Genomic DNA, 24,173 nt, shown 5'->3' on the forward strand with positions numbered 1-24,173 from the left:
GAAGCAGGGACTCATCTCAAGACCCCGGCTCCCTCCTGGAGACCATCGGGGTCTTGGGCAGGGTGAGTGACGCGGGCGAGTGTGCCATCACCTTGCTTTCTTCCCAGAGCCCTGCCCTCCATTCTGTATGTTCTGTCTCCATCAAAATTGCTGGGACCCAGTTAGAGGAGGACAGCCGGCTGCCAGGCCCCAGGCTCTGGAAGGCTGTGCCTCTGACAGGCAGAGTGTGGGTCTCATCTTGCTTCAGTCTCCTTTCACGGCAATCCATTTGATGGAGAAGCTGAGGTCTCTCCTAGAAGCACCCCAAGTCTCTGGCCAGACTACTCCCTGGTGTGAACACAGGGTCTCCAGAGACGCCACCTGATCACACAGGAGGCTACACACGGGGTGGTGGAGGGAGAGCCTCACTTGAACAGCTGCTCAGATCACAGGCTGAGGCAGCGTCTCAGAGGGACCTGACGACTCCAAGGACCTTGCCCATCAATCTACCCCTGCGTGAGCAAATCGTCCCTTCTTTTTCTCTTTCTCTGCAGCAACCTCCTCTTGAGCTCAGCTCAGACCCTGCCTCCCTGGCCCTGGGTTTGGCCCACTTATACTTTATCAGACTATAGGGGAAAATGTTCTTAATCTCCTAGGAAAAATAGTGAATCCCTAGGTTTCTGACCCTGCCAGTTTCCCTTATGGAACCGCCTCACAGCTCTCCTTTCAGTTGCTCTGAGACACTTTGTCCACTGCCCTTCTACGTACTAAGTTAAAGGGCTCAAATTCTGGCTCTATTACAATGAGGTCATCATCCTTGGGTATATAAATTAGATTCCTTTATACAACAACTAGGATAGAACTTTTTTTTTTTTTAAAGAGAGAGTGAGAGAGAGAGAGAGAGAGAGAGAGAGAGAGAGAGAGAGAGAGAGAATTTTTAATATTTATTTATTTTTTTAGTTCTCGGCGGACACAACATCTTTGTTGGTATGTGGTGCTGAGGATCGAACCCGGCGAGCGCGCTACCCGCTTGGGACACATCCCCAGCCCGAAGTTTTTTTTTAATATTTATTTTTTAGGTGTAGATGGACACAACACAATTCTTTTATTTTTATGTGGTGCTGAGGATCGAACCCAGGTCCCGCCCGTCCTAGGCAAGCGCTCTACCGCTGACTCACAATCCCAGTCCCTAAGAGAGAACTTTGGTGGCCCTAATTATGTGGGTGATGGCAAATAGAAACACCAGGAAAGGCTTAAAACTTGTCCAGCGCATGTGGCTTCCAGGAACACATCTCTGCCTTAGCACAATAGTCAAGAAAGCTAGTGGCCTGTCTTCTCTGGGATGCTCAACTCTGCCTGTAGTCCCTTCCATAGTTGAGGGTAAACACAGTACAAAAAAAAAAAAAAAAAAAATCAGGGTTTCTTCATTTTAAGTGGAAAAGAAACACTGGCCGCCCACCTACACCTACACCCACACCCACACCCAGAAAGAGACTGTAGGTCATGTGTTGGTAAGACTTGTCTAAATCTAACCTGCCTAAACCCCAGTCAGGCCTCAGCTGTGGCTGCTAGTGTCCTGCGGATCACAGGAGATAAAGGAAACTTTTGAGTGAGGGGACTTTGAGGGCTGCATCAATATGGAGCAACTAATGCAGCCAACGTAAGAGTCCACGTCAGGCCTCAAGGGGTGGTCACCTACAACTCCGAAGTCCACAGCAGATGGAGGGAAGCCTCCTCCCCTTGTCTTCTGGATGGTGACCTTCCACCTGGCACAAGCACTCAGACGCGGATGCCTTGACCTCCAAACCCTGGGGAAAGGCCTAAACTTTCCATACCCAATTCCAGCCCAAATGCCAATTGGAGGACAGGGAGAGATGGCTTGAGGGAAGCACAAAGTCCACCTCCATCTTACAGCTAGACTCGCACGAGCCAGCCTCAGCAGTGCAGTGCAGTGAGATAAGTCTCCAATGAAAATGAAAAGGGCTGGGGGTATGGCTCGGTGGTTAAGGGTCCCTGGGTTCAATCCCTGGTACCAAAAAAAGTAAAGCTTATGAGAGTACTTACCAAGTTGGTGCTCTCCAGACTAAGACCGTCTGTGGCAATGACCTCCTTCAGATTTATATAAAAGAATCAAATTTGGTTGATATTTATTTACATAATTTCATGTTCTGTAACTGGATAAAGGTAACCTGTTATCAAATTATATATAAATTTTTGTGTTACTCTTTACACTGCGATGGGTATTTATTTATTTATGTGTGTGTGTGTGTGTGTGTTGTTGAGGACTGAACCCAGTTGCACTCTACCAATTGAGCTATGTCCCCAGCCCTAAGTGGATTTTTGAAAGGTAATAAGAAGAGCCTAACTTGTAAAACATAGAAGCATTTTGCCACTTTTTCCACAAAAATAAAATCAGGAGCTGTCTTAGTTTCTGATTCATGTTTTAGATGTATCTTTTGTGATTTGTCAAGAGCCCCACCTGACCTGAGATGAGGCTCTGCCTCGAACCCTGCCCGGTGTCAGGAGGGTTCCATGTAAAGAGGCTAGACTTATTGGAAGAAAGATCATTGAAAGAAAGATCACTGTGATTTCTAAATAACCAAGGGATACAATACAAAACTAAGTAAAGGCTTAGGAAAATTATAAAAAGGTATGTGAGGTTGTAAGATAAGAGAGTGTTAAAACAAAGTAAAATTTGTAAAGGGTCTCATATGTGATTGAGTTGATAAATCTATATGTCGTTGTGGAGACAATAGATACCAAAGCTATATCACTGTTATTACAGAAATTATGTTTCTTGGTTTAAAGCTATTATACAAACTGAGTATATTTTTTGTCTTGTTAATTTCATTTTGTACTTTCCTTATAGAACTTTGTAACTTTTGGATGTTAGTGGTTTGAAAGAGGTTCTCCTAAGAGATCGACCTGAGTTAATTCAAGATAATAAGCCATCACATATAGGACAGAGCAGAACATAAGGCTGATCTCCCTTACGAACCCTAGCCCCAGTTAGATGGAACAGATAACTACAAGATCACAGACAATAAAGTCAATGGTGAGACAGACCTGCTGGATGTTTAAGACCCAAACTTGGGAACCAAAGGCAAGGAGATAAAAGGCCAAGGAAAAAGTATCCAATATTTTGGCCCTTGCCCTCTAAGGTGAGCCAGGACCCAGGGAAAGATGGCACTCCTCAAAGTGAGAATGCTATAACCCTGGTGAGTCACCTGACCTCGAGATCAAGAGGACCCTAAAGAATGGAAAGCCAACCAGTGGCTTCTGCAAAGTGGAGGGTCACTGGAGGGGGAAATGTCCCTCATTTCCAAGGGAAGCCATGTGTGGTCAGCAAGACCCTGATCCATCCTGGCAGATGGTACAATTGGTAGAGGAAAGGCTTAAGGAGCCTAGAGGCTTCTCACACGGTCCCAAGAGTCCTCCCCGTGGAATCTCAGTTGAGCCTAAGAGTAGATAAGGACAAGGTCAGTGTTGACCAACTTGGTCTTGATCACTTGGGTATAACCAAAGCACATCCATCCATGGGCATTTAAAAGGAAAGACAATGGTTCTTTTAATATAACTGGAGATGTACATTTGTGTCAGTCCTCCCAAAAGTAAGTAAAACCTGAAAGTTTAAAGGAAGGGTTTTTAAATATGGGTGCTTAACAAATACCACAAAAAGCTCTGTCAGAGTCACAGTCTGTTCTGAGTCAATTTGAGACCCATCTGTGTGTCCCCCACCCCGCCGTATGGTTATTATGAGCTGCTGCTTAGAGTCCCCTTCTGGAGTCTGCAATTTATCACTGCCAGCCTGGAGACTTTGTTTGAATCAAAACCTGAAAGAGAAGCTTCAACTAGGCTGGAAAGGACCTTGGCAAGTACTCCTGATCAAAGATGGCTACCCAAACTGCTAGAAGAGGAGAGCTCATTACCATGGATGATTTCCACCTAAAAGTCTAGGATGGATGGCAACACCAAAGTATACAATGAAAATGAAATCAAGAGGTATAAAAAGAGAAGGGGTTGGGTGCGGTGGCACACATCTGTGATCCCGGCACTTCAGGAGGCTGAAGGATCAGGAGGATCACAAGTTCAAAGCCAGCCTCAGCATCTTAGTGAGGTCTGAAGCAACTTAATAAGCCCGTCTCTAAATAAAAAGGGCTGCAGGGCACGTGGTGCACACCTGTAATCCCAGGGACTCAGGAGGCTGAGGTAGGAGGATTGTGAGTTCAAAGCCAGCCTGAATAACGGCAAGGTGCTTAGCAACTGGGCAAGACCCTGTCTCTAAATAAAATACAAAATAGGGCTGGGGATGTGGCTCAGTGGTCAAGCACCCCTGAGTTCAATCCCTGGTACCCAAAAAGGGGGAGGAGGCTGGCTCAGTAGTTAAGCAAGTCTGGGTTCAATCCCTGGTATAAAAGAAAAAAGAGAGACAGAGATGGGGGAGAGGAGGAGAGAGGTGGAGGGGTGAGGGGAGGGGGAATCTGTGAGAAACAGAAAGTCCAGTGGTCCATTTTCAGAATATAGTATTCAGCCTTAATTTAATCCAATAGCCATTTTAATTACAGCCCTTCCCTTTGCCTGCCACAATTTTAAAATTAGCCAGTCACACACAGACTATAACCTGAACTCCTCCAATCAGGAAGAAGGGCAGCGATGCTCTAGGTTAGAGATGTAAGCAGGTGGCATGCCACCCTGGTGCACCTGCTAGCCCTCTGGCAGGAGTCAAGATTCACCTTGCCTACCCACTTTTGAGCAAGAGCTTGACTTCTTGCGGCACCTTGATATTCCTAACTGCAAGCACACACTGGTGCAGATCAAGGCTGTCCTGAATCTAAGTGCTCAGACACACCTCCTGGGAATCACAGAATAAACTGAGACAACAGTGAAAACTTTGGGGAAACTCATACGATTTCCTGCATGTGGAACATGAGGGTGGGATGAGGGCAGAAGGGGGATGGACAAGTGGCACCACCACAGACTTGCCATTTTTATTACAGTAAGTAGGAAGATGTGAAATGAAACTCATGAGCAGAATCTAGGGGGCAAATTTTCCTAGCATAGTTCCAGAGGCAAAAGACCTAGTATTTATTTTAAGCTTCACATAGCCAAAGCGAGACTATCTAGGTGATGCAGAACCATTCTCCCATAGTTCAAGGTAGAATGTTCAAATCTGACTCTGTGCTCAAGGGGGTTCTACAAGTTTCCACTTACAGGGGCATTCCTGCAGTGCTGCTAGCAGAATGCTGTTACACCTGCAGTGACATCCATGTTGTGACAGTCCTCCCAGTTCTGAGTAACAGGAAGACAGCAAGCAGATTCCACAACGGGAAACTCTAGGGGCTAATGGCCACCTGGCCTCAGGCCACAGATCCACACGCCTCATCACCATCCTGGGGCCTTGGCCCTGAGCACCAGGCCACTGTGGGTTCCTCAGGACGCTGAGGAGTGGCCACATGATGTTTCCCAAAGAACCTGTCAACTTTCACCAAGTCCCAAGGTTGGAGCGACCACCCCACTTTCAGTTTCCTTCCACTTATACCTACCCTGGGGACAGTCACTTGACAGATCAGCTGGGCTGTCTGCAGTTCAAGCTCCTGGCACATGCAAGGTCGCACTGTCTGTCTCACTGCGTTCCCCTCATCAGCGCATGGCAACACTGTGTTCAAGGCAGCCAGCACACCCACCTGACTCTGGTTCTGAACGTGATCAGCACACACACACCTGCTCCAATCAGAGAAAAGCCAGAGCTGCAAACACACCGCTCCTCCTTGCCCTTGCTCTAGGGCACCCCGATAACTACTGTGCCTCTGTCCAAAGCCATTCCAACTATTTCTTCTTTTCTGAATCAAGACTTAATTTACTGGGTGGGACAGTGGCACACACCTATAACCCCAGCAACTCAGGAAGCTGAGGCAGGAGGATTGCAAGTTCAAGGTCAGCCTCAGCAACTTAGCAAGGCCCTAAGCAACTCAGCAAGACCCTGTCTCTAAATAAAAAATAAAAAGGGCTGAGAATGTGGCTCAGTTAAAGTGTCCCTAGGTTCATTCCCCAATAGAAAAAAAGAAAAAGCACCTAGAAAGTGAAAACATGGTTAGGAGTGGTGTCAGGAGTGCCTATAATCCTGGGAGGAGGATCACAAATTCCAGGTCAGCCCCAGCAACTTGGTGAGCACTGCCTCAAAAAAAAAAAAAAAAAAGAAATGGCTGAGGACTTAGCTCAATGGTAAAGCACTCTGGGTTCAATCCCTAATACTAGAAAAATAACATTCAGGTGCTTGATTTTTTTGGGGGGGTTGTTTGTTTGCAGTATTGGTAACTGAACCCAGGACCTCACGCATGCTAAAGCAAATGCTCTACCACTGAGCTATCCAGACCTTCAAAACTGAAGTTTAGAATAAAACTAAATGATTAAATCACAAAATCTAGAGCATAAAAACAAAAGGAGGAGAAACAGCAGTGTAGCAAGGGCACTCCAGACTGCCCACAACCCATGGCAACAGTCACGGGGCAATACCACATTGCAGCTCCTGAAGGACTTGGTGGCAGAGTTTAGAGCCCTGGGTGTGTGTACATCATCCCTCAAACTGACAAAAGCCACTTGAGGTATGAGCACCGGTTAATCCTGCCTTACAGATGAGAAAACTGAAGTACAATGCGGCTGAGAAACTTCCCGTGCCACAGAGCTGACCCAGGCAGGGCCGTGATTCAGACTCTAAGTGTGCAGGGCAGAGCCCAACCCTTCCTCTGCCCCTCTCTAGTCCACCTTCCCAAGTGGACTGGGTATTGACAGGTGAGTTCTTTCAAAGTTTTATAAATGCTCTCGGTCCTTCAAAAAGTGTGGCTTACACAGGCTTTAGGCTGATCTCTTGAAAAGACACACACACACACACACACACACACACACACACACACTCGGTCCTTCAAAAAGTGTGGCTTACACAGGCTTTAGGCTGATCTCTTGAAAAGACACACACACACACACACACACACACACACACACACACACACACGGCTACAGGTATCTGATAAAGCTAAAGCACAAACACTGTCAACCCTGGAAACTGTGAGATGGAGAATGATAAAAACCTTACTTTTTCTGAAGTTTGCGATTTTTTTCAGCCTGTCCTCCCAATTTGCTAAGTCCCAGTGCATCTTGAGATGAGTTTTCTGTCTCTGAAACACCAGCTGCAAGGAAGCAGAGAAGTCCTGCATTGAGAGCAAGTCCATTTGGCAAAGCTGCGTGTTCCCACCAAGAGGCTGAGTCTTGCAAGTAAAACGTGGAGAGTTCCGAAGGCACTCTCAGCGCACCCCAACAGCGCACCCAACTCCAGGCGGTAAGCTGGTCTCTGTGAGCACGTGGCCTAGAGCGACCACCGCTCCCTGGAGAACCTTCTGCTGGGACAGGTGTGGGGCTCCTGGTCACCCACCGACCTTCCCACCCCTGGCTGTGCGGAAGGCTGCTGCAAACACCAACCTTGTCCTGAAGGTTCCTTGCCAGTCTGTCCAGGTCGGCCCTTTTCTTTCTTGCCAAACAAGCGGCCAATAGACGACTTGATGCCCTTCTTCTTTGGGGCTTTGTGAAGTGAGTCCTGGCTACTGTTGCTACTGCTGGGATTGCTCACAGGGCCATCCTGGGAGCCAGTGGAGCTTCAAGGAAAGACAAGGCTCTTTATCAGGGACCTGCAGGACCCAGCACTCCACACACACACTGCACTTGCAGTATTTGTTCCTCACACTCCCAGAAACCTTTCCAGCCCTCTCCCACTCAGCTGCCAAACGAAGTCACGTAGGCTCCCCACGGTGCTCCGTGAGACCCGTTTCTGCAAAGTCATGAGGCACTGTGATGTGGCACTTGGCCTCCTGCACAGAGGCTCCTTCCAGCCACTGAGGACACTCCCAGGCCGGTGGGAAAGGGGGCGCAGCAGCAGGAAGAGTACACCCTTGTGAGTTCCCACCTTCCCAGCAGCTCCACTGGCTCCCTGGGGACCGCTCCCCCCACCCAGAAAGCAGGAGCAGCGCCAGCTACCTGTGGGGCTGTGGTCCGGGCTCCCATGTGTGCCCCCGGCACACACTGCCTGGCGCAGGGCAGAGGCTCCATAAATGGTAGTGTGAGGAATGCCTGAGCCACCAGCTTACTGACCTCCTGACGGAAAGCACTGAGTCAAGGGTAAGGATGACGTGGCATCCGACCTGGGTGCAGAGGGCACCATCCAGAACCTACCATCTCCCTAGCACACTCCATCAGGACAGAAGCCTACTAGAATCTGAGAAATGAAGTTTCCTAAAAGTGCTGATCTTAGGGGACTCTGTCCAAACACAAGGCTTCTTCTGCTGGGTGGGCCTATGGCTTTTAGGTAAGAATTGTCAACTAGAATCCATTGGTAATTCTCTAAATTCACATTTTTTTTTCCAAGAAAAGATTAGTTAACCCATTAAGTCCCAAATTTTCAATTCTGTGACTTTATCAATGAAATTGACACAGGGGCATTTAAAAGAGCTTGGAGATCATCAACAGAGCTTCTATATCATGATTGTTATAGTGTATTCTTATAACAATCACATATGCCATGTGCTGCATGCAGTTTCAGTGGGCCTATTTTCTTATACTGGGGATTGAACCAGGGTGTCCTATCATTGAGCTACATGCCCAGCCCTCTTTACTCTTTTTCTTTCTTTCTTTTTTTTTTTTGAGACAGGGCTGGCTTTGAACTTGCCATCCTCCTGCCTGGGCCACCCAAGCGGCTGAGGTCGTGGGCTTGTGCCCCCACACCTGGATACACTAAGGTTTCTCGAGGCATCCGTGTCAGGGATGACGAGCAAAGCAGGTGGGCAGAGGCTCCGAGGACCAGGCAGTGCACCCTGCTTAGGTGTGGCTGCAGACCTCACTGCTTACCTTTTTTTTTTTTTTTTGGTTCCAGGGATTGAACCCAGGAGTGCTTAACCCCTGGGCCACATCCCAGACCTTTTTGTATTTTATTTAGAGACAGAGTCTCGCTGAGTTGCTTAAGGCCTCTCTAAATTAGCAGTTATGGCTTTGAGCTTGCCATCCTCCTGCCGCCACCTCTTGAGCCATGGGATCTCGGGCATGTGCCACTGTGCCCAGCTCTCTGCTTACTTTCGTACGTCCCTGACGTCCTCCTGGCTAGCTGCATGCAAGGCCCCTCGGTGCAGCCTGTCCAGCCGCAGTGATCGCGGGGAAGAGGGCGGGGAGGTTTCACATTTGATAGTGGCCTTGTCATCTCGTACCTCTTCCCTGGAAGCCGGTAACTAAGGGGGTAAAATAAGAGCAAGGTTAGTAAACAGTAGTTTGTTTAAAAGAAAAAAATCAAAGAGCCCTTAGCCTTAAATTATAACCCTAAACCTACTTGAAAACCCATCAGCTATACTTCCTACCCAGCAGAGAAGGCTTTGTTCAGTCCAGGAGAAGCGGGACCACGGAGCACCCACAGCACAGAGCCACTGACTCAGAGCCTGCCTCCAGGACAGTGAGCCTGGGGACCCAGGCAGACACAGGGCTGCACGACCTCCTCCCTCAGCCCCAGGCTCTGCCCTCCCCAAAGCCCGAGGCACATCCAGGACAATCACCTGGTCCCTGTCTGCAAACCACACCCTCATCCACTGAAGAGGATAACATCACCCTCAGTGAGGAAGAGCATCTCCCTGTGCCGTCCAAGGGAACTCGAGGGAGGGGAAAGACGTTTGTGTCGAGTGTCAGTACCTTTTTGTTTATGAGGGGAAAAAAGGCAACGAACAGCCTGGAACACGACCCAGGCAATGTGTGGCTTGGGTTTCTCAGGGTCTAGACTGGACACTGGAACCAGAAGCACCGAAAAGCAATTTAAACCGCTGGCTCCTTGTGGCTTAGGTAAACTAATCCTGGGTACGTCATGAGAGAGGGTCTCTCTAACAACAGGGTTCCCTGCCGTGGACCACTGCGTGTGCATACGCACCAAAAGAGACCAGAGAGCGGTGACCATAGCGACAGGTGAAGCCCTTTGAGGTCCTGGCAGTCCTGCTTTGCGGTTTGTACTTTCTGGGCCTGAAGTAGGACTAGAGTCCGTGGAACATATAAGGCAAGGTCTGTTCACACAACAGGACTTGAACAGCGAGCTTCTTTCATAATGGGACTGGGTAAAGTGCACCGATTCCAGTACAGCTCCAGAGTGGCTCCAATAAACCAAGTGGATCAGGGCAACATGGAGCTGAGTTCATGTAAGACATGATCTTTACCAGAAACCTGGTAAACTCTGCATCTTTTCCTAATTTCCAATTGTAATCAAAAGACAGAAAAAGCCAGAATGGGCTCAGGTGTAGCTCAGTGGCAGAGCATAGGCTAAGCACAGCCTTCCCAAGGCTCTGGGTTCAATTTCTAGCACCCTTTCCCTGCTGCCAAGAAAGGACATGATGGCCTCTCAAGGTCCCTCAGCAAGGCCTGCCCCACTGCAGAGCTGCTAACAGTAGCACCCTATGGAACACTGTGGCTCACAACCAGGCTGCACTCTGCCCTCTGCACTCCTCAGCAGGGCACGGTGCCAGCACCCACCAGTTCACCTCAGCCTCTTCTACAAGCGCCAGGAAAGTGGGAATCACCTCAGTCTGACTAGTGACACTGCAGCAGAGCAGGAAGCAATCCCATGTGAGCAGTGCCTGGCCTTTCCCAGCTCTCTGTACACACACCTGGGCTGAGCTGACAGCCACCCACTCAGAACCCCTCCGAGCTCCAGGTTGCACACTAAAGTGCCCTGGGTGCTGCTTCCTCACTAAGTAGGTCCTGCTGCCAAAACCCAAACCCAAGTGCAAATCAGCTGAATTGGGGGTGTGCTCCAGTGTGGTGGCTAGTAGAAGTGACTCCTCTCACCATGGGCTGCAGTCACCCTCTGGAACTACTCTGTCACCTTCCCACAGTTTTCACAGCTGGACCTGGGGACCAACAGGGTCCCTGCCTCTCAGGGATGTTCATGAGGGTTAGTACGACAGTGTGGAGGCCAATTTGACTGCTGCCTCGCAACGTTGTCGGTGAACCAGTCTCCCCAAATCTATGAGCTACGGCTTTGCTCCCATCAGGCCGTGTATTTAAATCTCAACTGCTATGTCTATTAGAGCAAAGCATGCAACAATTAGACCCAAAACACTAGGAAAACAGCAAACCCTTCTACTTTCCCAGGGTCCCACAGACTATGTCAAATAGAACAGTCCCATGTGAAGTGCTGGGTTGGCTTAAACATGTCTATTAAAACATAAATTATTCGGGGGGGGGGGGCTGGGATTGTGGCTCAGTAGTAGAGCACTTGTCTAGCATGTGTGAGGCACTGGGTTCAATTCTCAGCACCACATATAAATATATTAATAAACAAAAGTCCATTGACAATTTAAAAAATATTTTAAAAATTATTCATTATCACACAATAGCAGAGTGTCACACTCAAGTAAAATGTGATATTCTTCATGGCACCTTAGGTTACAAGTGATTTACCTTTCTACGGTGCTTCCGTAAGTCACTAGGCTGACGGATGCGTGCAAAGAAATGGAGAGAAGCCAGATTTACTGCACAGTCCAAAGACTCCAGGTTTAGCACAGAGTAAGACAGAATAATAGCAAAGGCATCCATGAGAGAATTCAGAGAAAAACAGCTGAGATAGAACATTTTCCACCATGAATTCAAACATAAACCAGTTGAGAGTCATCAGAGAAACATTATAAATTACTATCCCAGGTAAAATTCTATTTGAACATATGCAATTTATTAAAACCTGGCATTCTGTATATTGAGGGCCCTGATAATCACTTATTCTAAGCCAAATCTCCCCACCACTTAGTTTTCTTTAGTAAGAAACATCGTAATTAAAAGTGTTATTCTAATTGACAAGAAGTGACTGCAAGACCTATTATAAAATCAAACAAACCTAATCATCTACTGGACATTAATGTAAAATCCTTACCTAGAATTTGATTTACAACTTCTCAGAAATAAATCTACCCTGGGGGGCTGGGGCTGTGGCTCAGTGGTAAAGCACCTGCCTCACACGTGTGAGGTCCTGGGTACAATCCTTAGCACCACATAAAAATAAATAAATAAAATAAAGGTATTGTATCCATCTACAACTAAAAAGATATTTAAAATATAAATAAATCTGTTATTTAAAGCAAGGTATTCTCTGAAAATATATAAGAGCCAAAGTTAGCATGGTATTGTGTAGAATCTTCATATCTGATGACTCATGGAAGATATTTTAATTTTAAAACATCTAATACAGGCAGTGGGATGCGTTCAGTGAGTTGATGAGATTTCCTATCTTGAACACAACCACCACAGCCATAAAGTGTACCTGTAAAATTTCTACTCACTCTACACTTAGATTGCTTCTTAATACAGGAGACACTTCACTGATGAATCATGCAGCTCCTAAGCAGTTTGAGTAAAAATCACGTGCACTATGCCTGCATCTACTTAAAAATACCCATTTTTTAAAAAACAAGAGAAAGCCCAACCATGCACTAGCCACCCTCGTCCAGCACAGATGCACTTGCGAGGGCATAGGGATGGGCCAGCAGGAGAGCTGCATGGACCCACCCACTACAGACTGACAGATGTGACAGCGCAAGATGACGCAGGAAATCAAAACCAACAGGGAGGCAGAGAGACTGCCAGCCAGCACTCTGGATTACAGAACTAGGAGGCAGGCCACAAGCCGCCTGGGAAAGCTGAGAAGAACCACGGATGAGGCTGTCAGGAGTTTAAAATGTCCCTAACTAGTCAGGGCTGCAGAGTGTGCAAGCTGTGTCAAACACCACCAGTCAGGCTGCCCTTAGCCCACCACTGGCTAACCACTTGCTGGCTCCCGGGCAACTGAAATGGAAAGGCCGACAACAGGAAAACTGTGCAAGTGCCACAAAGGAGCAAGGCCTCAGGCAACCCAGGTGACAGGAGAGCCACTAACACTCTTCAGGTCTATGAGTGTTGCCAACAGCACAAGGTCCCTGCACCTCCAGGACACAAGGGAGCCAGCTGTTGACAGAAGGTGCCCACCTGCATCTTGGAAAGCAGAAGGCAGTCCACCGTGAGGGCCACACCTCGTGCTAACATGGTGGTTCCATGCTGGGCTCTTGCGCTCCTCTTTCTTGTTAACTGTCTGACCTCCAGAGCTGGACAAGTGCCTTTTTGTCCGCCTTGTACAAAGCCCATGCCCAGTGCCACACCAACACACGACGGCTGGCTAACTGGCCACCCAATATTAAAGTCACTCGATGAAGCTCAATGACTGAGTACTAGTTAGTTTGAAAAGTCCTGAACCACTTAGGGTGACAATCATACCCGACCTCCTTTGACGTACAAGAGGCAAATGCACAGCCAGCAATAGCCACACAGGTGCGCAAGGGCGGGCAGCCCGGAAGGCCCCACTCACCAGTGTCATGACGCCCAGCCTGTCCACCTCCCGAGCGGGGCTGTGAGGGACCCTTCTTGGGGTGGAGCGCCCACTGCCTGGGGGGGAGGAGCCAGCGAGGGAGGAAGCAGGGTAGGGGGGAAGGGAGCTCATTGATCTAAAACGACCAAGGTTGTCCAAGCTTCCACTGCCGACTCGACTCTCGATCTCCTCTGCCCGCTGCTCTGTGTTTTCCTTTTCTTCCTGTATCAACCTAAAACAAAAACAAAAGTGGTCACCTCCCTCTATTAGCAAACAGTCAGATGAAAACTGCTCATACACTGATGACTGCGAGCCACCGCCAGTCGGAAGGGGCTCCGGCAGAATCCTCTACTTCTTATCTCTTTTAACATACTGGACTTAGAGCAAGGAAAGGTAGATCTTCCACTGAGTCTTGTTAGATTGATTCTAGTGGCACCACGGGTCATTTGACTTATCCACTCCACAATTCTGGAGGAGGCTGGCTGGTGACGTTTTCTGTGGCGGTCCCTAATAGAGACAGTTGGACACAGCTCTTACCTCCCTGTCCCCAGAGGGAAGCTGTCCATTTATCCACACGCACCCTCACTGAAGTCAGGAAGTCTGATCAAAAGAACTGGTGCCCAAGGCAATGAGTCTCCAACATTTAACCCACCAGACTAAACAAGAACAGGCTGGGCTTTTCAAGTCTGAATTTGAACATGACCACTGCCTGATGGACCTCTCTATCAGCCTTGTGTGGGTTCCTGGATCTGTGTCATTGTCTCAGGCTACACTAATGTGGAAGTGAAGATTAACGTTCTTCTCCTCTACAGCACTGTGCATGAGGGAGTAGCAATTTTAGTACCAGACTATGCTAACACAGAAACCTTGCAGTAACCCTTCCAGAGTCAAGTTCTCTTAGGTATTCTAAGAAAAGTCACTGTCAACAGAAGGAAATCTACAAGTCAGTGGAGAGACCTTAGCATTTACACCAGACCGACCTGTAGTGAGAGAACAGTCACTCTCACCCAGCAGCACGCTGTGAAGAATTAAAGGTAAGGGCCACCCTCCTTTCACAATTCCTGCCAGGTCAAGGCCACTCTCCTTTCTCGCTTCCTGCCAGGGTGGCGCTCCTCCTTCTGAGCCCTCTGGTCTTGAACACGACACCTGCAGGCTGGTCTGTGTCCAGACCACAGGCAGCCCAGTGTCCAGGCAGCAGGACAGCCACCACCCAAGAGGACATCATCCCTCCCCAACAGGGCCTCATGCTGCTCTCCATCTCAACCGTGGCCAGGCTGTGGGCCCTGACACTGCTGAGTCCCGGAGAGGGCCCTGGAGCTGCATCATCAGGGGCAGTTCCTGGACTCCACTCCAGCCGCTGGGTTGTAAACTTCCTGCTGCCACCACTAACTTGATGTGTGATGAGACACTAATGGTGTACCTCAGGGTGCCACTGAACCTCGTCCTCATGTGCTGTGCAACTCAACACAGGGAAAGGCAAGGAGTGGGAATGCACAACCTCAAGCCCTCCACTGCCTGCTAGCGACACGATGGGCACCCGCACCTGCTCAGCACTGAGGTATCCCGAGTTCAGGGACATGCAGGCTGGAGAGGCTTCTCACGACCAGCCTCACTCTCTGCCTTTGCTCCTGCCCAGTGCCCCTCTTGCCTGGCATGAGGCAACAGAAGGCTCCAGTTCCTCCCTCCCCGGGGCACACCCAGCCCCTGCACAACTGCAGATCTATCCGTCAGGCACACTCCTGCACAGCAGGGGAGCAGACCAGTTCAGGACCCCCACCAAGGGGCACTGAGTACCCTGCACCCCGGCTCTCTCCAGGTGCTTCATGGGTATCTGGGGAAGAGATTTAATACGTTCACCTCCCACAGCAAGCAAGCCAGGCTACAACTTAAATTCTTAAAGCGGAACACCTACAAGATGCCAGTCCCAACTTCCCTGGCTTTTCTGAGCTGACGAGCTCCCTCACATACCTGATCTCCTTGTTGATGGCATCCAGCTGCTCCTGAAGCATCATGGCCAGTGTCTGCGCATCAGCCTGCCCGCTGGGTGATAACAGGTCCACTGAGCTGAGCAGAGTGTCCCTGTCATCTTCCCCATCAGACACATCAAGGTCACTCTCAAATGCTTGTGCCACATTTGCCAAGACGCTGGCTTGCTGGGCACGCTCCCAATCCTGCTCATTGAGAGTCTGTACCTGTAAGCAAGAAAAGTGAAGCTCAGCAGACCGAGGGCAACCACACTCATCAAGGAACTTGAAAGACACTCAACAGAAACTTAAAAACCTATGGAGGACCCAAACTGTTTGGAACAATAGGTCATGCCCATGGTAGAGAAACGGGGAGCAGGAGGACACCCTGTTCCCTAGACTGCCTGGGGCTACTAAGGTCCAGGTGTGTGTGTGTGTGTGTGGTGGGGGGTGTTTCTATGACGACCCACAAGTGAGAGATGGCGGAGTCAGACAGACACTGAAAGTTAAGAGTACAGTGGTATCAATGCCCCAAACAGCTTATGGGAAGAAAATGATGTAAATGCTCAGCAGCTGGTATAGTCGGTAGCCTTCACACTTCACAAGTGGCATTAATGACAGAGTGGATCTGAGTTCCCAGGGAAAGCACAAGGAGGGAAGAACCCCAGGGGGAAAGTAGCAAGCCCTGCAGGTGCCATTTCCCAGCACCCAGGCTGTGGTGAGGCAGAGGGTGGGGTTTTCTCCGGAAAACCTAGAAAAGGCTCTTGCTGCCAGAACACAGGGTAAGCATGTGCACCGGGCATGTCATGCCCCTCTGTGTGATAACGTCATCCCCATACACACACTCCAGCCCCAGACACAAAGCCCAGATCCCTCCCTTGCCACCCTCCTCTGAAGTATTGTCCCCACCCAGACAGCACATCTGCCGTCACTGCGCCCTCGCTCTGGATCACCCCATCAGCATCAGGAAGTTCTCTCTCACTCCCATCTGAAAATGCCAAACAGAAGCCACGAGACCTTTATCCCCAAGTCCTGGTGGCCCCAGTCCACTGTGCCCCACTGAAGTGAAGCTTCCCCAGCTAGCCACTTCTACTGCCCCACCCCTCCCCTCTGGAGCCTGCAAGGTGGTAAGGGACACCCCCATCTGTTGAGCCACTCTGTCCCATGCAGCTCCTGCTCAACCTGTCATTCTGGAGCATGCCATGGTCCATCCCTGGATAGTGACGCGACCTGAGAGCTTCTGAGTATGACTTCAACTTGTCTCATGCCTTTTCTCTACCATCTGTTTGCTCACAACACCTAAGGTCTTTTTTTTTTTTTTTTTTGCTAAATATTTTTAGTTGTAGGTGGACAAAATACCCTTTTTTCACATGTGGTGCTCAGGATACCCAGGGCCTCGTACATGCTAGGCAGGCGCTCTACCCCTGAGCCCCAGCCCGAGCCCCTAACTTTTTCTCTCTACTTCTAGACTGCTCTCTTGGGCTCCAGGCTGTCCACAATGGCCTGCCCCACACTTCCTCCTGGATGCAGGACAGGTCTGTCAACCTGAATTCCACAAGGCTCGACTTAGAGAGCCTCCCCAGAAACCTGCAGCTTTTCTCACCTGAGAAATAGATCCCGTCCTTCCCAGTGCTGTAGCCCAGACCTTGGGACACATGGCTCTCCTCATTCCCTCATTGTACCCCACCCTTCAGCAAACCTTGCTGGTGTTAATGACACATCAGGAGGGCCTCTCTCCTCCTTCCTCCTCCACAGCCCTGCTGACAGTGCCCTGGCTATGCTATTTAGAATTCCCTTTCTCACTCTACAACTCAGGAGAGCCTGGCTCCCCTCCCTGCTTCTGGCCCGTGCCACCAGCATGCTCACACAATTCAGGAACACGCCCACTCTCTCCACTGCTCCTCTCTGCAGGGGGTAGACAATGATTCCTACCACCCCCAAGTGAGGGCAGGACTCAGTAACTCACGGGAATGAGGAAAGCAAAGTGGGAAGCAATGATGTGAGACTCCCACAACATGAAAGAGCATGGGCTCTGAGGGGACCAGCAAGGTGCTCTGAGGACCCCAGGGTGCACACAGCAGGGGTCTGAGGCCTCTACCCACTGCTGTGTGGGCACCTGGAAGCACAGGCTCCCCCCTGGAGCCTGTACAGACAGCAACCTGTGACCACACGTGCCCCCAAGCTGAGGCCATCCTGCCAGGCCGCGCCTGGCCCCACAACTGAGCAAGGAATGCTCACTGTCTAAGCCGCTGGGCTCTGCACTGACCCGCACACAGCACGGCAAGGCCAGCACCGCCACACCTCTCTTTATCCTGCATGTCCCCACTGGGCTATGCCCTGTCATGGACACTGTGCCTGTTTTGTGCACACAGCAGCCCTGTGTCGAGGGGTCCATGGAGTGGTGCTCAACTACCAGCAGTTCACAGAGGCAGGCTGTGCGACAGACCACAGAATGAAGGTGTGGGCCCCCCCAGCTTGGTGCACTGGACAGTGGAGGAGCCTCTGGGAGGTGGGCTGGGTGGGAGGAACTCAGGAACTGGGGGCTGCCTTCCAGGAGACTGAGGGAACCTGGCCCTTCCTTTTCAGTTCCTGAGGTGAGTGGCTTTGCTCCAACACGCTCCTGCTGTGATGTGCCCCTCACCCAAAGCCACAGGGCCAAGGACCAAGGACTAAAAGTCCCAAGACCATGAGCCAAGGTACCCCTTTTCTCTTGTGAGTCCATCACCCCAGGCAGCACACTACCAGAAACACAAGTGCACCCTTTAACTCTCAATCACCCTTCAACAGGCAAGCATCAGCACTGTGCTTGCGAGTAGACTGTTTTTTTCTTTAAAAAAAAAGGGGGGGGGTGAGGACTGGGGCTGGGGTTCAGTGGCAGAGCACTAGCTTAGCATGTGTGAGGCCCTGGGTTCAATCCTCAGCACCACATATAAATAAATAAAAAATAAAGATATACCAACAACTAAAAAATATTTAAAAAGAAAGAAAAAGGGCACAAGGGACTTAAAAGTAGACTCTTAGCCAGAAAGAGGAAAGTGGGGCAGGAAAAGGGAGGGAGAGAGAGACCTATGGAGAGCTCCGGTTCAGGACAAGCAGGCGCCCCTGTGAGCAGAGGCACGCCCACCAGGCCTTGCCTTGGAAGGTTCGTCCCGCAGCGCTGCCAGCCGGCCTTTCTGGGGGCGCCGTAACACTGCACTGGTGCTGTAGGCATCTGTGTGCCCATCTGCCACAGGGAACCTGAAGTCTGGGACACTGCCCAGGTGGGGGCGGCTGAAACAGGAAACAAAGGAGGGTGTTAGAGGAGGGACCTAGCAAGCGCCTCTCGACAAGCAGACCCACCCCCGTCAGAACACAAGGCGTCAGCAGGCGGACTGAGGCAGGCACCTCCTTGGTGTGCCCTCAGAGCTGCATGCTGCCTGCTCCCAGCCAGCATTTCCACTCCAGTCTTTCAGGCCTTGTGTGAAAGACGTCAATCACCACAGGAAAACCCACACAGAGGCCACTGGCATGGAGGAAGACAGGCCTCCAGCCACTGTCTGCAGAGAGAACCCCTCTCCAGCACAAGGCCACGGGGCTGCATTTCCACCGTACTTTCTCACTGCTGGCAAGAGGTGCACCTGGATACCACTCTGGCCTTGTAGTGCTCTGTGGCTTCCCCAATCGTGCCAAGATCCATGGTGTGACAGCTGTCAGACACAAGCGTTCCTTGGGAGGCCCTGGCTGCACATCTGTGTGGCCTAGCTTGCTGTGTGTCTGTTTCCAGACCTGTGACAGGTCTGGTGACAAAACCAACACTCTGGGCTGCAGAGTCCTCAGGAAGGAGCAGGCTGGGTGACTGGGTGAAGCAGCTAAGAGACTCGCTGTGCCCACTGGCCAAGGCCTGAAGAGGAGGAGGGAGCATCAGGGGTCAACCACACAGAGCCCACCACTGCCTTCACTGCAGCAGCCCAGAGGCTGCATCCTCGGAACCTCTGGATCCTTGTCAAACAAAGGCATTGTGCCATCATTGCAGAAATCCTTCAGAGGCAAAGATCTGCTCACAGGAAGTCATGCAGGCGAGCCTCAGGACCCTCTAGCAGCCTTGCAGACAGGGCCTGAAAGGCAGGCCAGCTCCTCTCAGGGCTCACAGCCTCTCCCTGCTTGACATCCTGGAAAGACGTCGAGCCCTGCAGCTGCTTCTCACCTGCTCCCTTGCTCCTGACCATCGGCCTGCTCCTTCTTCACAGGCCTTCTGCAGGCAATCTGCCGGCGGTTCTAGGGGGCACGCAGATCCTGGGGAGCCACCGTGCCTCCCAATCACGATGCCCTTCTCCTGGCTCACCTTCCCCTCCACACAGCCCACCGCAGGCACTTCCCAGGCCCCTGGGGAAGCCCTAGGGCCTGACACTCCCCGGGCAGGCACTCTCAGCTCACTCTCCCACCCCTCCTCCTGGCCCAACCATCACCACTGTGACCGCTCCTCTCTAAGCTGACAGGTGTGGACTCTGCAGGCCAGCCTCCGGGGACAGCGGGACCCTCTCTGCCTCGCCTCTTCAGTGTGAGGCGGTCTACCTTGCCTGTCCCCTTGGGCTCCCGAGCAAACATGTCCTCTCCCCATCTTCTTTCCCTTGTCAAACACAGGCACCTTCTCCACCTTGAAACACTGCCTGCTCTACTGCCTGTCTACCTCTTTGCTTCCCTCCATTGTTCCAGAAAGCGGCACACACACAGTGGCCTCCGGAGAGTCGTGCGGGCACCAGACACTGCTGACTGGCTCCAACCAGCAACAGCACCTCTCCGCAACTCCTGTCGTGACCACAACATGTCCCTCTGTGGGTAGGCGGCCCTCGTCCTGGACACCCAGCCCCTGGTTTCCACACAGCATGTTCTGGCTCTGTCTGATCGTGTCTTGTGGGCCAGGCCATGGTACACAATGGCTCCGCGCTCCCCCTACACCACCACTGTGCTGTCTCCTGCACCTGCCCGACACCAGTTGACCGCTTCAGAAACTTTAGCTGAGGTTTAACTTTCACTCAATGACCATTTTCCTCAAAGAAACAATGACCAAAAGAAGGTACTCTTAATCAGACTGCCTCTGAATGACGAGAAAGAAAAAGACAAGAAGCTCTGTGTGCCGAGCACTTTACTGGGGTCATTCCCAAGACAGGTGACCCAGTCCTCTACCGGCCAAAGCAAAGTCCTATCTCAAGTGCTTTTAAAATGACTGTATCTCACAACTTCAGTGCCTCAAAACAAGTAGAGCTCCAGCTGGCACAGTGGCACACATCTATAATCCCCGTGGCTCAGGAGGCTGAGGCAGGAGGATCACAAATTTGAAGCCAGCCTCAGCAACTTAGTGAGGCCCTAAGCAACTTAGCAAGACCCTATCTCAAAAAATAAAAGTGGTTGGGGCTGGGGTTGTGGCTCGGTGGTAGAGCACTTGACTAGCATGTGTGAGGCACGTGGGCCCACCAACGTCTAAAAACATTTTTTTTTTACATAATAAATCAAATAAAAGTGGCTGGGGATGTAGTACAACGGTAGAGTGACACTGGGTTCAATTCCCAGTACCAAAATAAATAAATAAATAGAAATGCTCCACCAAACCCGCGAAGGTCAAAGAACCCAAGCTCTGGCTGGATCAGCTCCTCCCTCGGCTGCGTCTCCCTGTGTGAATGGCTTCTGCTCCAGGGAAAGCAGTGCTTCACCTCTTACCCTGGGCTCTGTCCTCCGGTCCCCACACCATCAGTGCCGCCCTCCCTGAGGCACCTAAGTTAATATGCCCAAAGACGAACCAGGCATTCCCCACCTTCCAAACCGCCTCCTGTGTGTCCAGGTTTGCTAGGGCCCTGTCTCCTGGCTCAAGCCCCACCTCTGGAGACACAGTCCCTCTGCACTCTTGCTGCTACTAAGCCACCAATGTCCTGCAGTGAGGCTGGCGCTATACCCAGCTCGGCTACCCACAGGCCAGGACAGGCTAGAACACACTTGCAGGTCTGTCAATACCATACCCATGATGAAGTGAAGCACCTCTCAGTCTCATCTGGTCTAGTTCAGCCCTCAAGGCCTCGATGTTCAAGACGAGCTGGTCCTATAAAACAGTCAGGGACTCACATTGCAAGGATGTCTTTCAGGTTTTCAGACCACTTGTAACAAATGTGCTCAGATATCAAACACAACCCTAACGGGCTAAATTACTAGTTACAACTGCCTAACATTTTCCTTCGGGGAAAATTTTCTCCATGAGCTCCATAGTAAATGTGAATGCGGAGATGGTCTGTGAGGTAAACCCTAACGAATAGAAAATGACACTCAGTGACTACAAAGTCACACAGGGGATAAACAGCAGACCATCAGAGGAGGGTTGAGGAGAGAGAGCAGGACTCCCAGGAGGGAGCGGGGCATCCAGGACTCTGCCTGGCCACCCCTGCAGGCCTTCTCTCACTTCCAGTTCTGCACTGCCACACAGTGGCCACTGACTGCATGTGACCACGGAGCCCTCAAAACACAGCCCCAACTGACCTGCTGTGCCCGTGGGGTCCAGAATTCAAAGCGGAACATGAGACGAACCTAAGTAGCTCACTAATGTTTTCCATTAATAAACAAAATCGTGATATTCTCACACACTATTAAATAAATTACTCTTACATATTTATTTATACTTTCTCGAACGTGGATACTAAAAAGTTGAAAATCACATAAGTGGTTTACATTGTATTTCTGCTGGACAGCAGTGTGGTCGGCTGGTTTGTTTCAGTGCTGGGGATGGACCCAGGGCCTGGAGCACACTGGGCAATATGCTACCACTAAATTGGCCCCCCAGCCCTAACAGCACTTTTTATTTTTTAATTTTTTTAGTTGTAGACAGATACAATACCTTTATTTTCTTAATGTGGTGCTGATGATCGAACCTAGTGCTTCACAGGTGTAGGCAAGGGCTCTACCCTTAGCCACAACCCCAGCCCACACTGTATATTTTTATTTTCTTTTTGGTTCTAGAAGCTGAATTTACCCATAGGCACTAAACCACTGAGCTATGTTTCCAACTCATTTTATTTTATCTTTTCAGCCAGAGTCTCACTAAGTTGCAGAAGCTGGCCCCAAACTTACAACCCTCCTGCCTCAGCCTCCTGAGTTGCTGGGATTCTGGGCATGTGCTACCATACCCAGCAACAGTTCTGTTCCTGATGAAAGGTCTCTGCTATTAGCCTCATACACTTGTATCTCAAATTCAAAGGCACACATCTTGTGTTAGTAGCCTAGGAGAGCTGTAAGCTAAGCTTCTCTCAACTTGCACCACATATCTGTGATAACAGTAACTCAATTCAGCTCTTAACGGGTTTCTCAATGAATCAGAGCATTTAAGTACCTTATCATGTTGTGTTTCTTCTAATTGCTTTTTTGCATTTTCAACTTCTCGCAGTAGAGAATTCTGAAAGAGAGAGCATCCATCAGTTGAGACTTTAAAATGTCCCGGGTGACACACTACAGCTGCCTTTGTCTAAAAGACAAAGCAGCACTGGGAAGGAAGGAACTGCTGGGTGTGCCAGGGAGCAGTGCCCAGGCCCAGGGCTGGATGCTGACTCCAAGGTGACGGCACCTGATAATCCTTCTTGCCATGTAAATGCCCTCCTTTTCTGATCCAGATGCTAAATGTAGGTAGGCTCCTAGCCAGGTTCATGGGCAAGTTCACTTTAATCAGATAAACTAGTTTACACTGACTACGAGGCTGTGCGATTTACTGATCAACTGAAACCTGAAGTTAAGTTTCAAATGTAAAATTAGAATCAAAGCTCTACCTTAAAGTGAGCCATTCTGTGCGGCATCTAATAATGCGTTTTGTAACTAGTTTTGTGTAAAATAAACGTGTCCCCTAATGAGGAGTAATTACCACTGATCTTTTCAAATTGCATGACCCAGCTGAGTGCCAGTCTAGGGACACTTCCCAGCTGCACTTCCAGGGACGTACATGTCCACTAGCACACCCAATCCCAGCTCAGCTGGAGACACAGGGAACAGCTCCTGGGAGATGTGAGCCCCAGAGGCAAGGCTGAAACCCCCTTCCAAGCAGGTGAGGAGACGGAAGGCGGGGCCTGGGACGGGAGTGTCTGGTTTTAGTTGATTCCATCTCTCCTACCACGCCATGCGTTGTGTGTATGAACAAGACCAGATCAACTTCCACAGAAGAGCAGAGGAGAGAGGTGGGGCTCAGTGAGATGGCAGTGCAGGCCTGTCGCCCAATACAAGCCAATCAGAAAAAAGCTGCACCGTTCACCTGTGAGCTGTCTGCGGCTGCTTCTGTGCTGATTACTAACTAGTGTGAAGTTATTTTACTAAATTATTCATGATTACTAAAATTAGCCTAAAATGCTCACCATCTGGCCCTTTATAGAAACTGCTCACCTACCCCTGTCCTGGAGCCAGAGTGATAGACAACTTGCCACTCATGCTTGAGTAAGGCTGTGTGCAGCCCGGAGACTGTCGTGCCCTCCCCCCACAGCAGAACCCCCAGCCCCACTGCCTTCTCCTGGAGAGGAGGGTAATGGCTGCTCTGGAAGGGAGGCCCTGCAGGGCCTGCCCAGCACCCACCTTGTCCTCCAGCGCAGCCATCCTCTCCTTCAGATGGAGCTGCAGCCTCTCGTTGGATTCTGAAAGGAGCTTGTCAACAGTGTCTGAGAGACGTTTGTTATGTTCTTCATTCATTTTTTCTCTCTGTCTCGCCTAAAATAGGACCAACAAAGACTTGAGACTTTGAGCAGACGTAGGAGCATTACTTTAAAAGTACCAAGGACCACAGTGAGCCATTCACTTGCTATCACGCTCCAGCTGCTCCTTCCAGCTGCCAATCC

The 24,173-nt window shown here is 50.2% G+C and overlaps 1 protein-coding gene across 6 annotated transcripts in view; it reads right to left on the reverse strand.

The window, feature by feature from the left end:
* Nucleotides 1–24,173, reverse strand: part of Ppfia1 (PPFI scaffold protein A1) — an 88,314-nt gene that overhangs the window by 22,093 nt on the left and 42,048 nt on the right. For all 6 annotated transcript variants that reach the window (XM_077797890.1, XM_077797889.1, XM_077797888.1 and 3 more), the window contains 9 exons: nucleotides 23,914–24,045; nucleotides 22,694–22,756; nucleotides 21,336–21,415; nucleotides 18,480–18,615; nucleotides 15,350–15,573; nucleotides 13,382–13,613; nucleotides 9,094–9,245; nucleotides 7,453–7,625; nucleotides 7,070–7,163 (listed from right to left, as the gene is read on the reverse strand). In XM_077797890.1, the coding sequence (XP_077654016.1) occupies nucleotides 7,070–7,163; nucleotides 7,453–7,625; nucleotides 9,094–9,245; nucleotides 13,382–13,613; nucleotides 15,350–15,573; nucleotides 18,480–18,615; nucleotides 21,336–21,415; nucleotides 22,694–22,756; nucleotides 23,914–24,045 (1,286 nt within the window). The remainder of the gene's footprint in view (nucleotides 1–7,069; nucleotides 7,164–7,452; nucleotides 7,626–9,093; nucleotides 9,246–13,381; nucleotides 13,614–15,349; nucleotides 15,574–18,479; nucleotides 18,616–21,335; nucleotides 21,416–22,693; nucleotides 22,757–23,913; nucleotides 24,046–24,173) is intronic.

The sequence above is a fragment of the Urocitellus parryii genome, chromosome 4 (assembly GCF_045843805.1).
Source record: "Urocitellus parryii isolate mUroPar1 chromosome 4, mUroPar1.hap1, whole genome shotgun sequence".
In the NCBI taxonomy this organism is placed as follows: domain Eukaryota; kingdom Metazoa; phylum Chordata; class Mammalia; order Rodentia; family Sciuridae; genus Urocitellus; species Urocitellus parryii.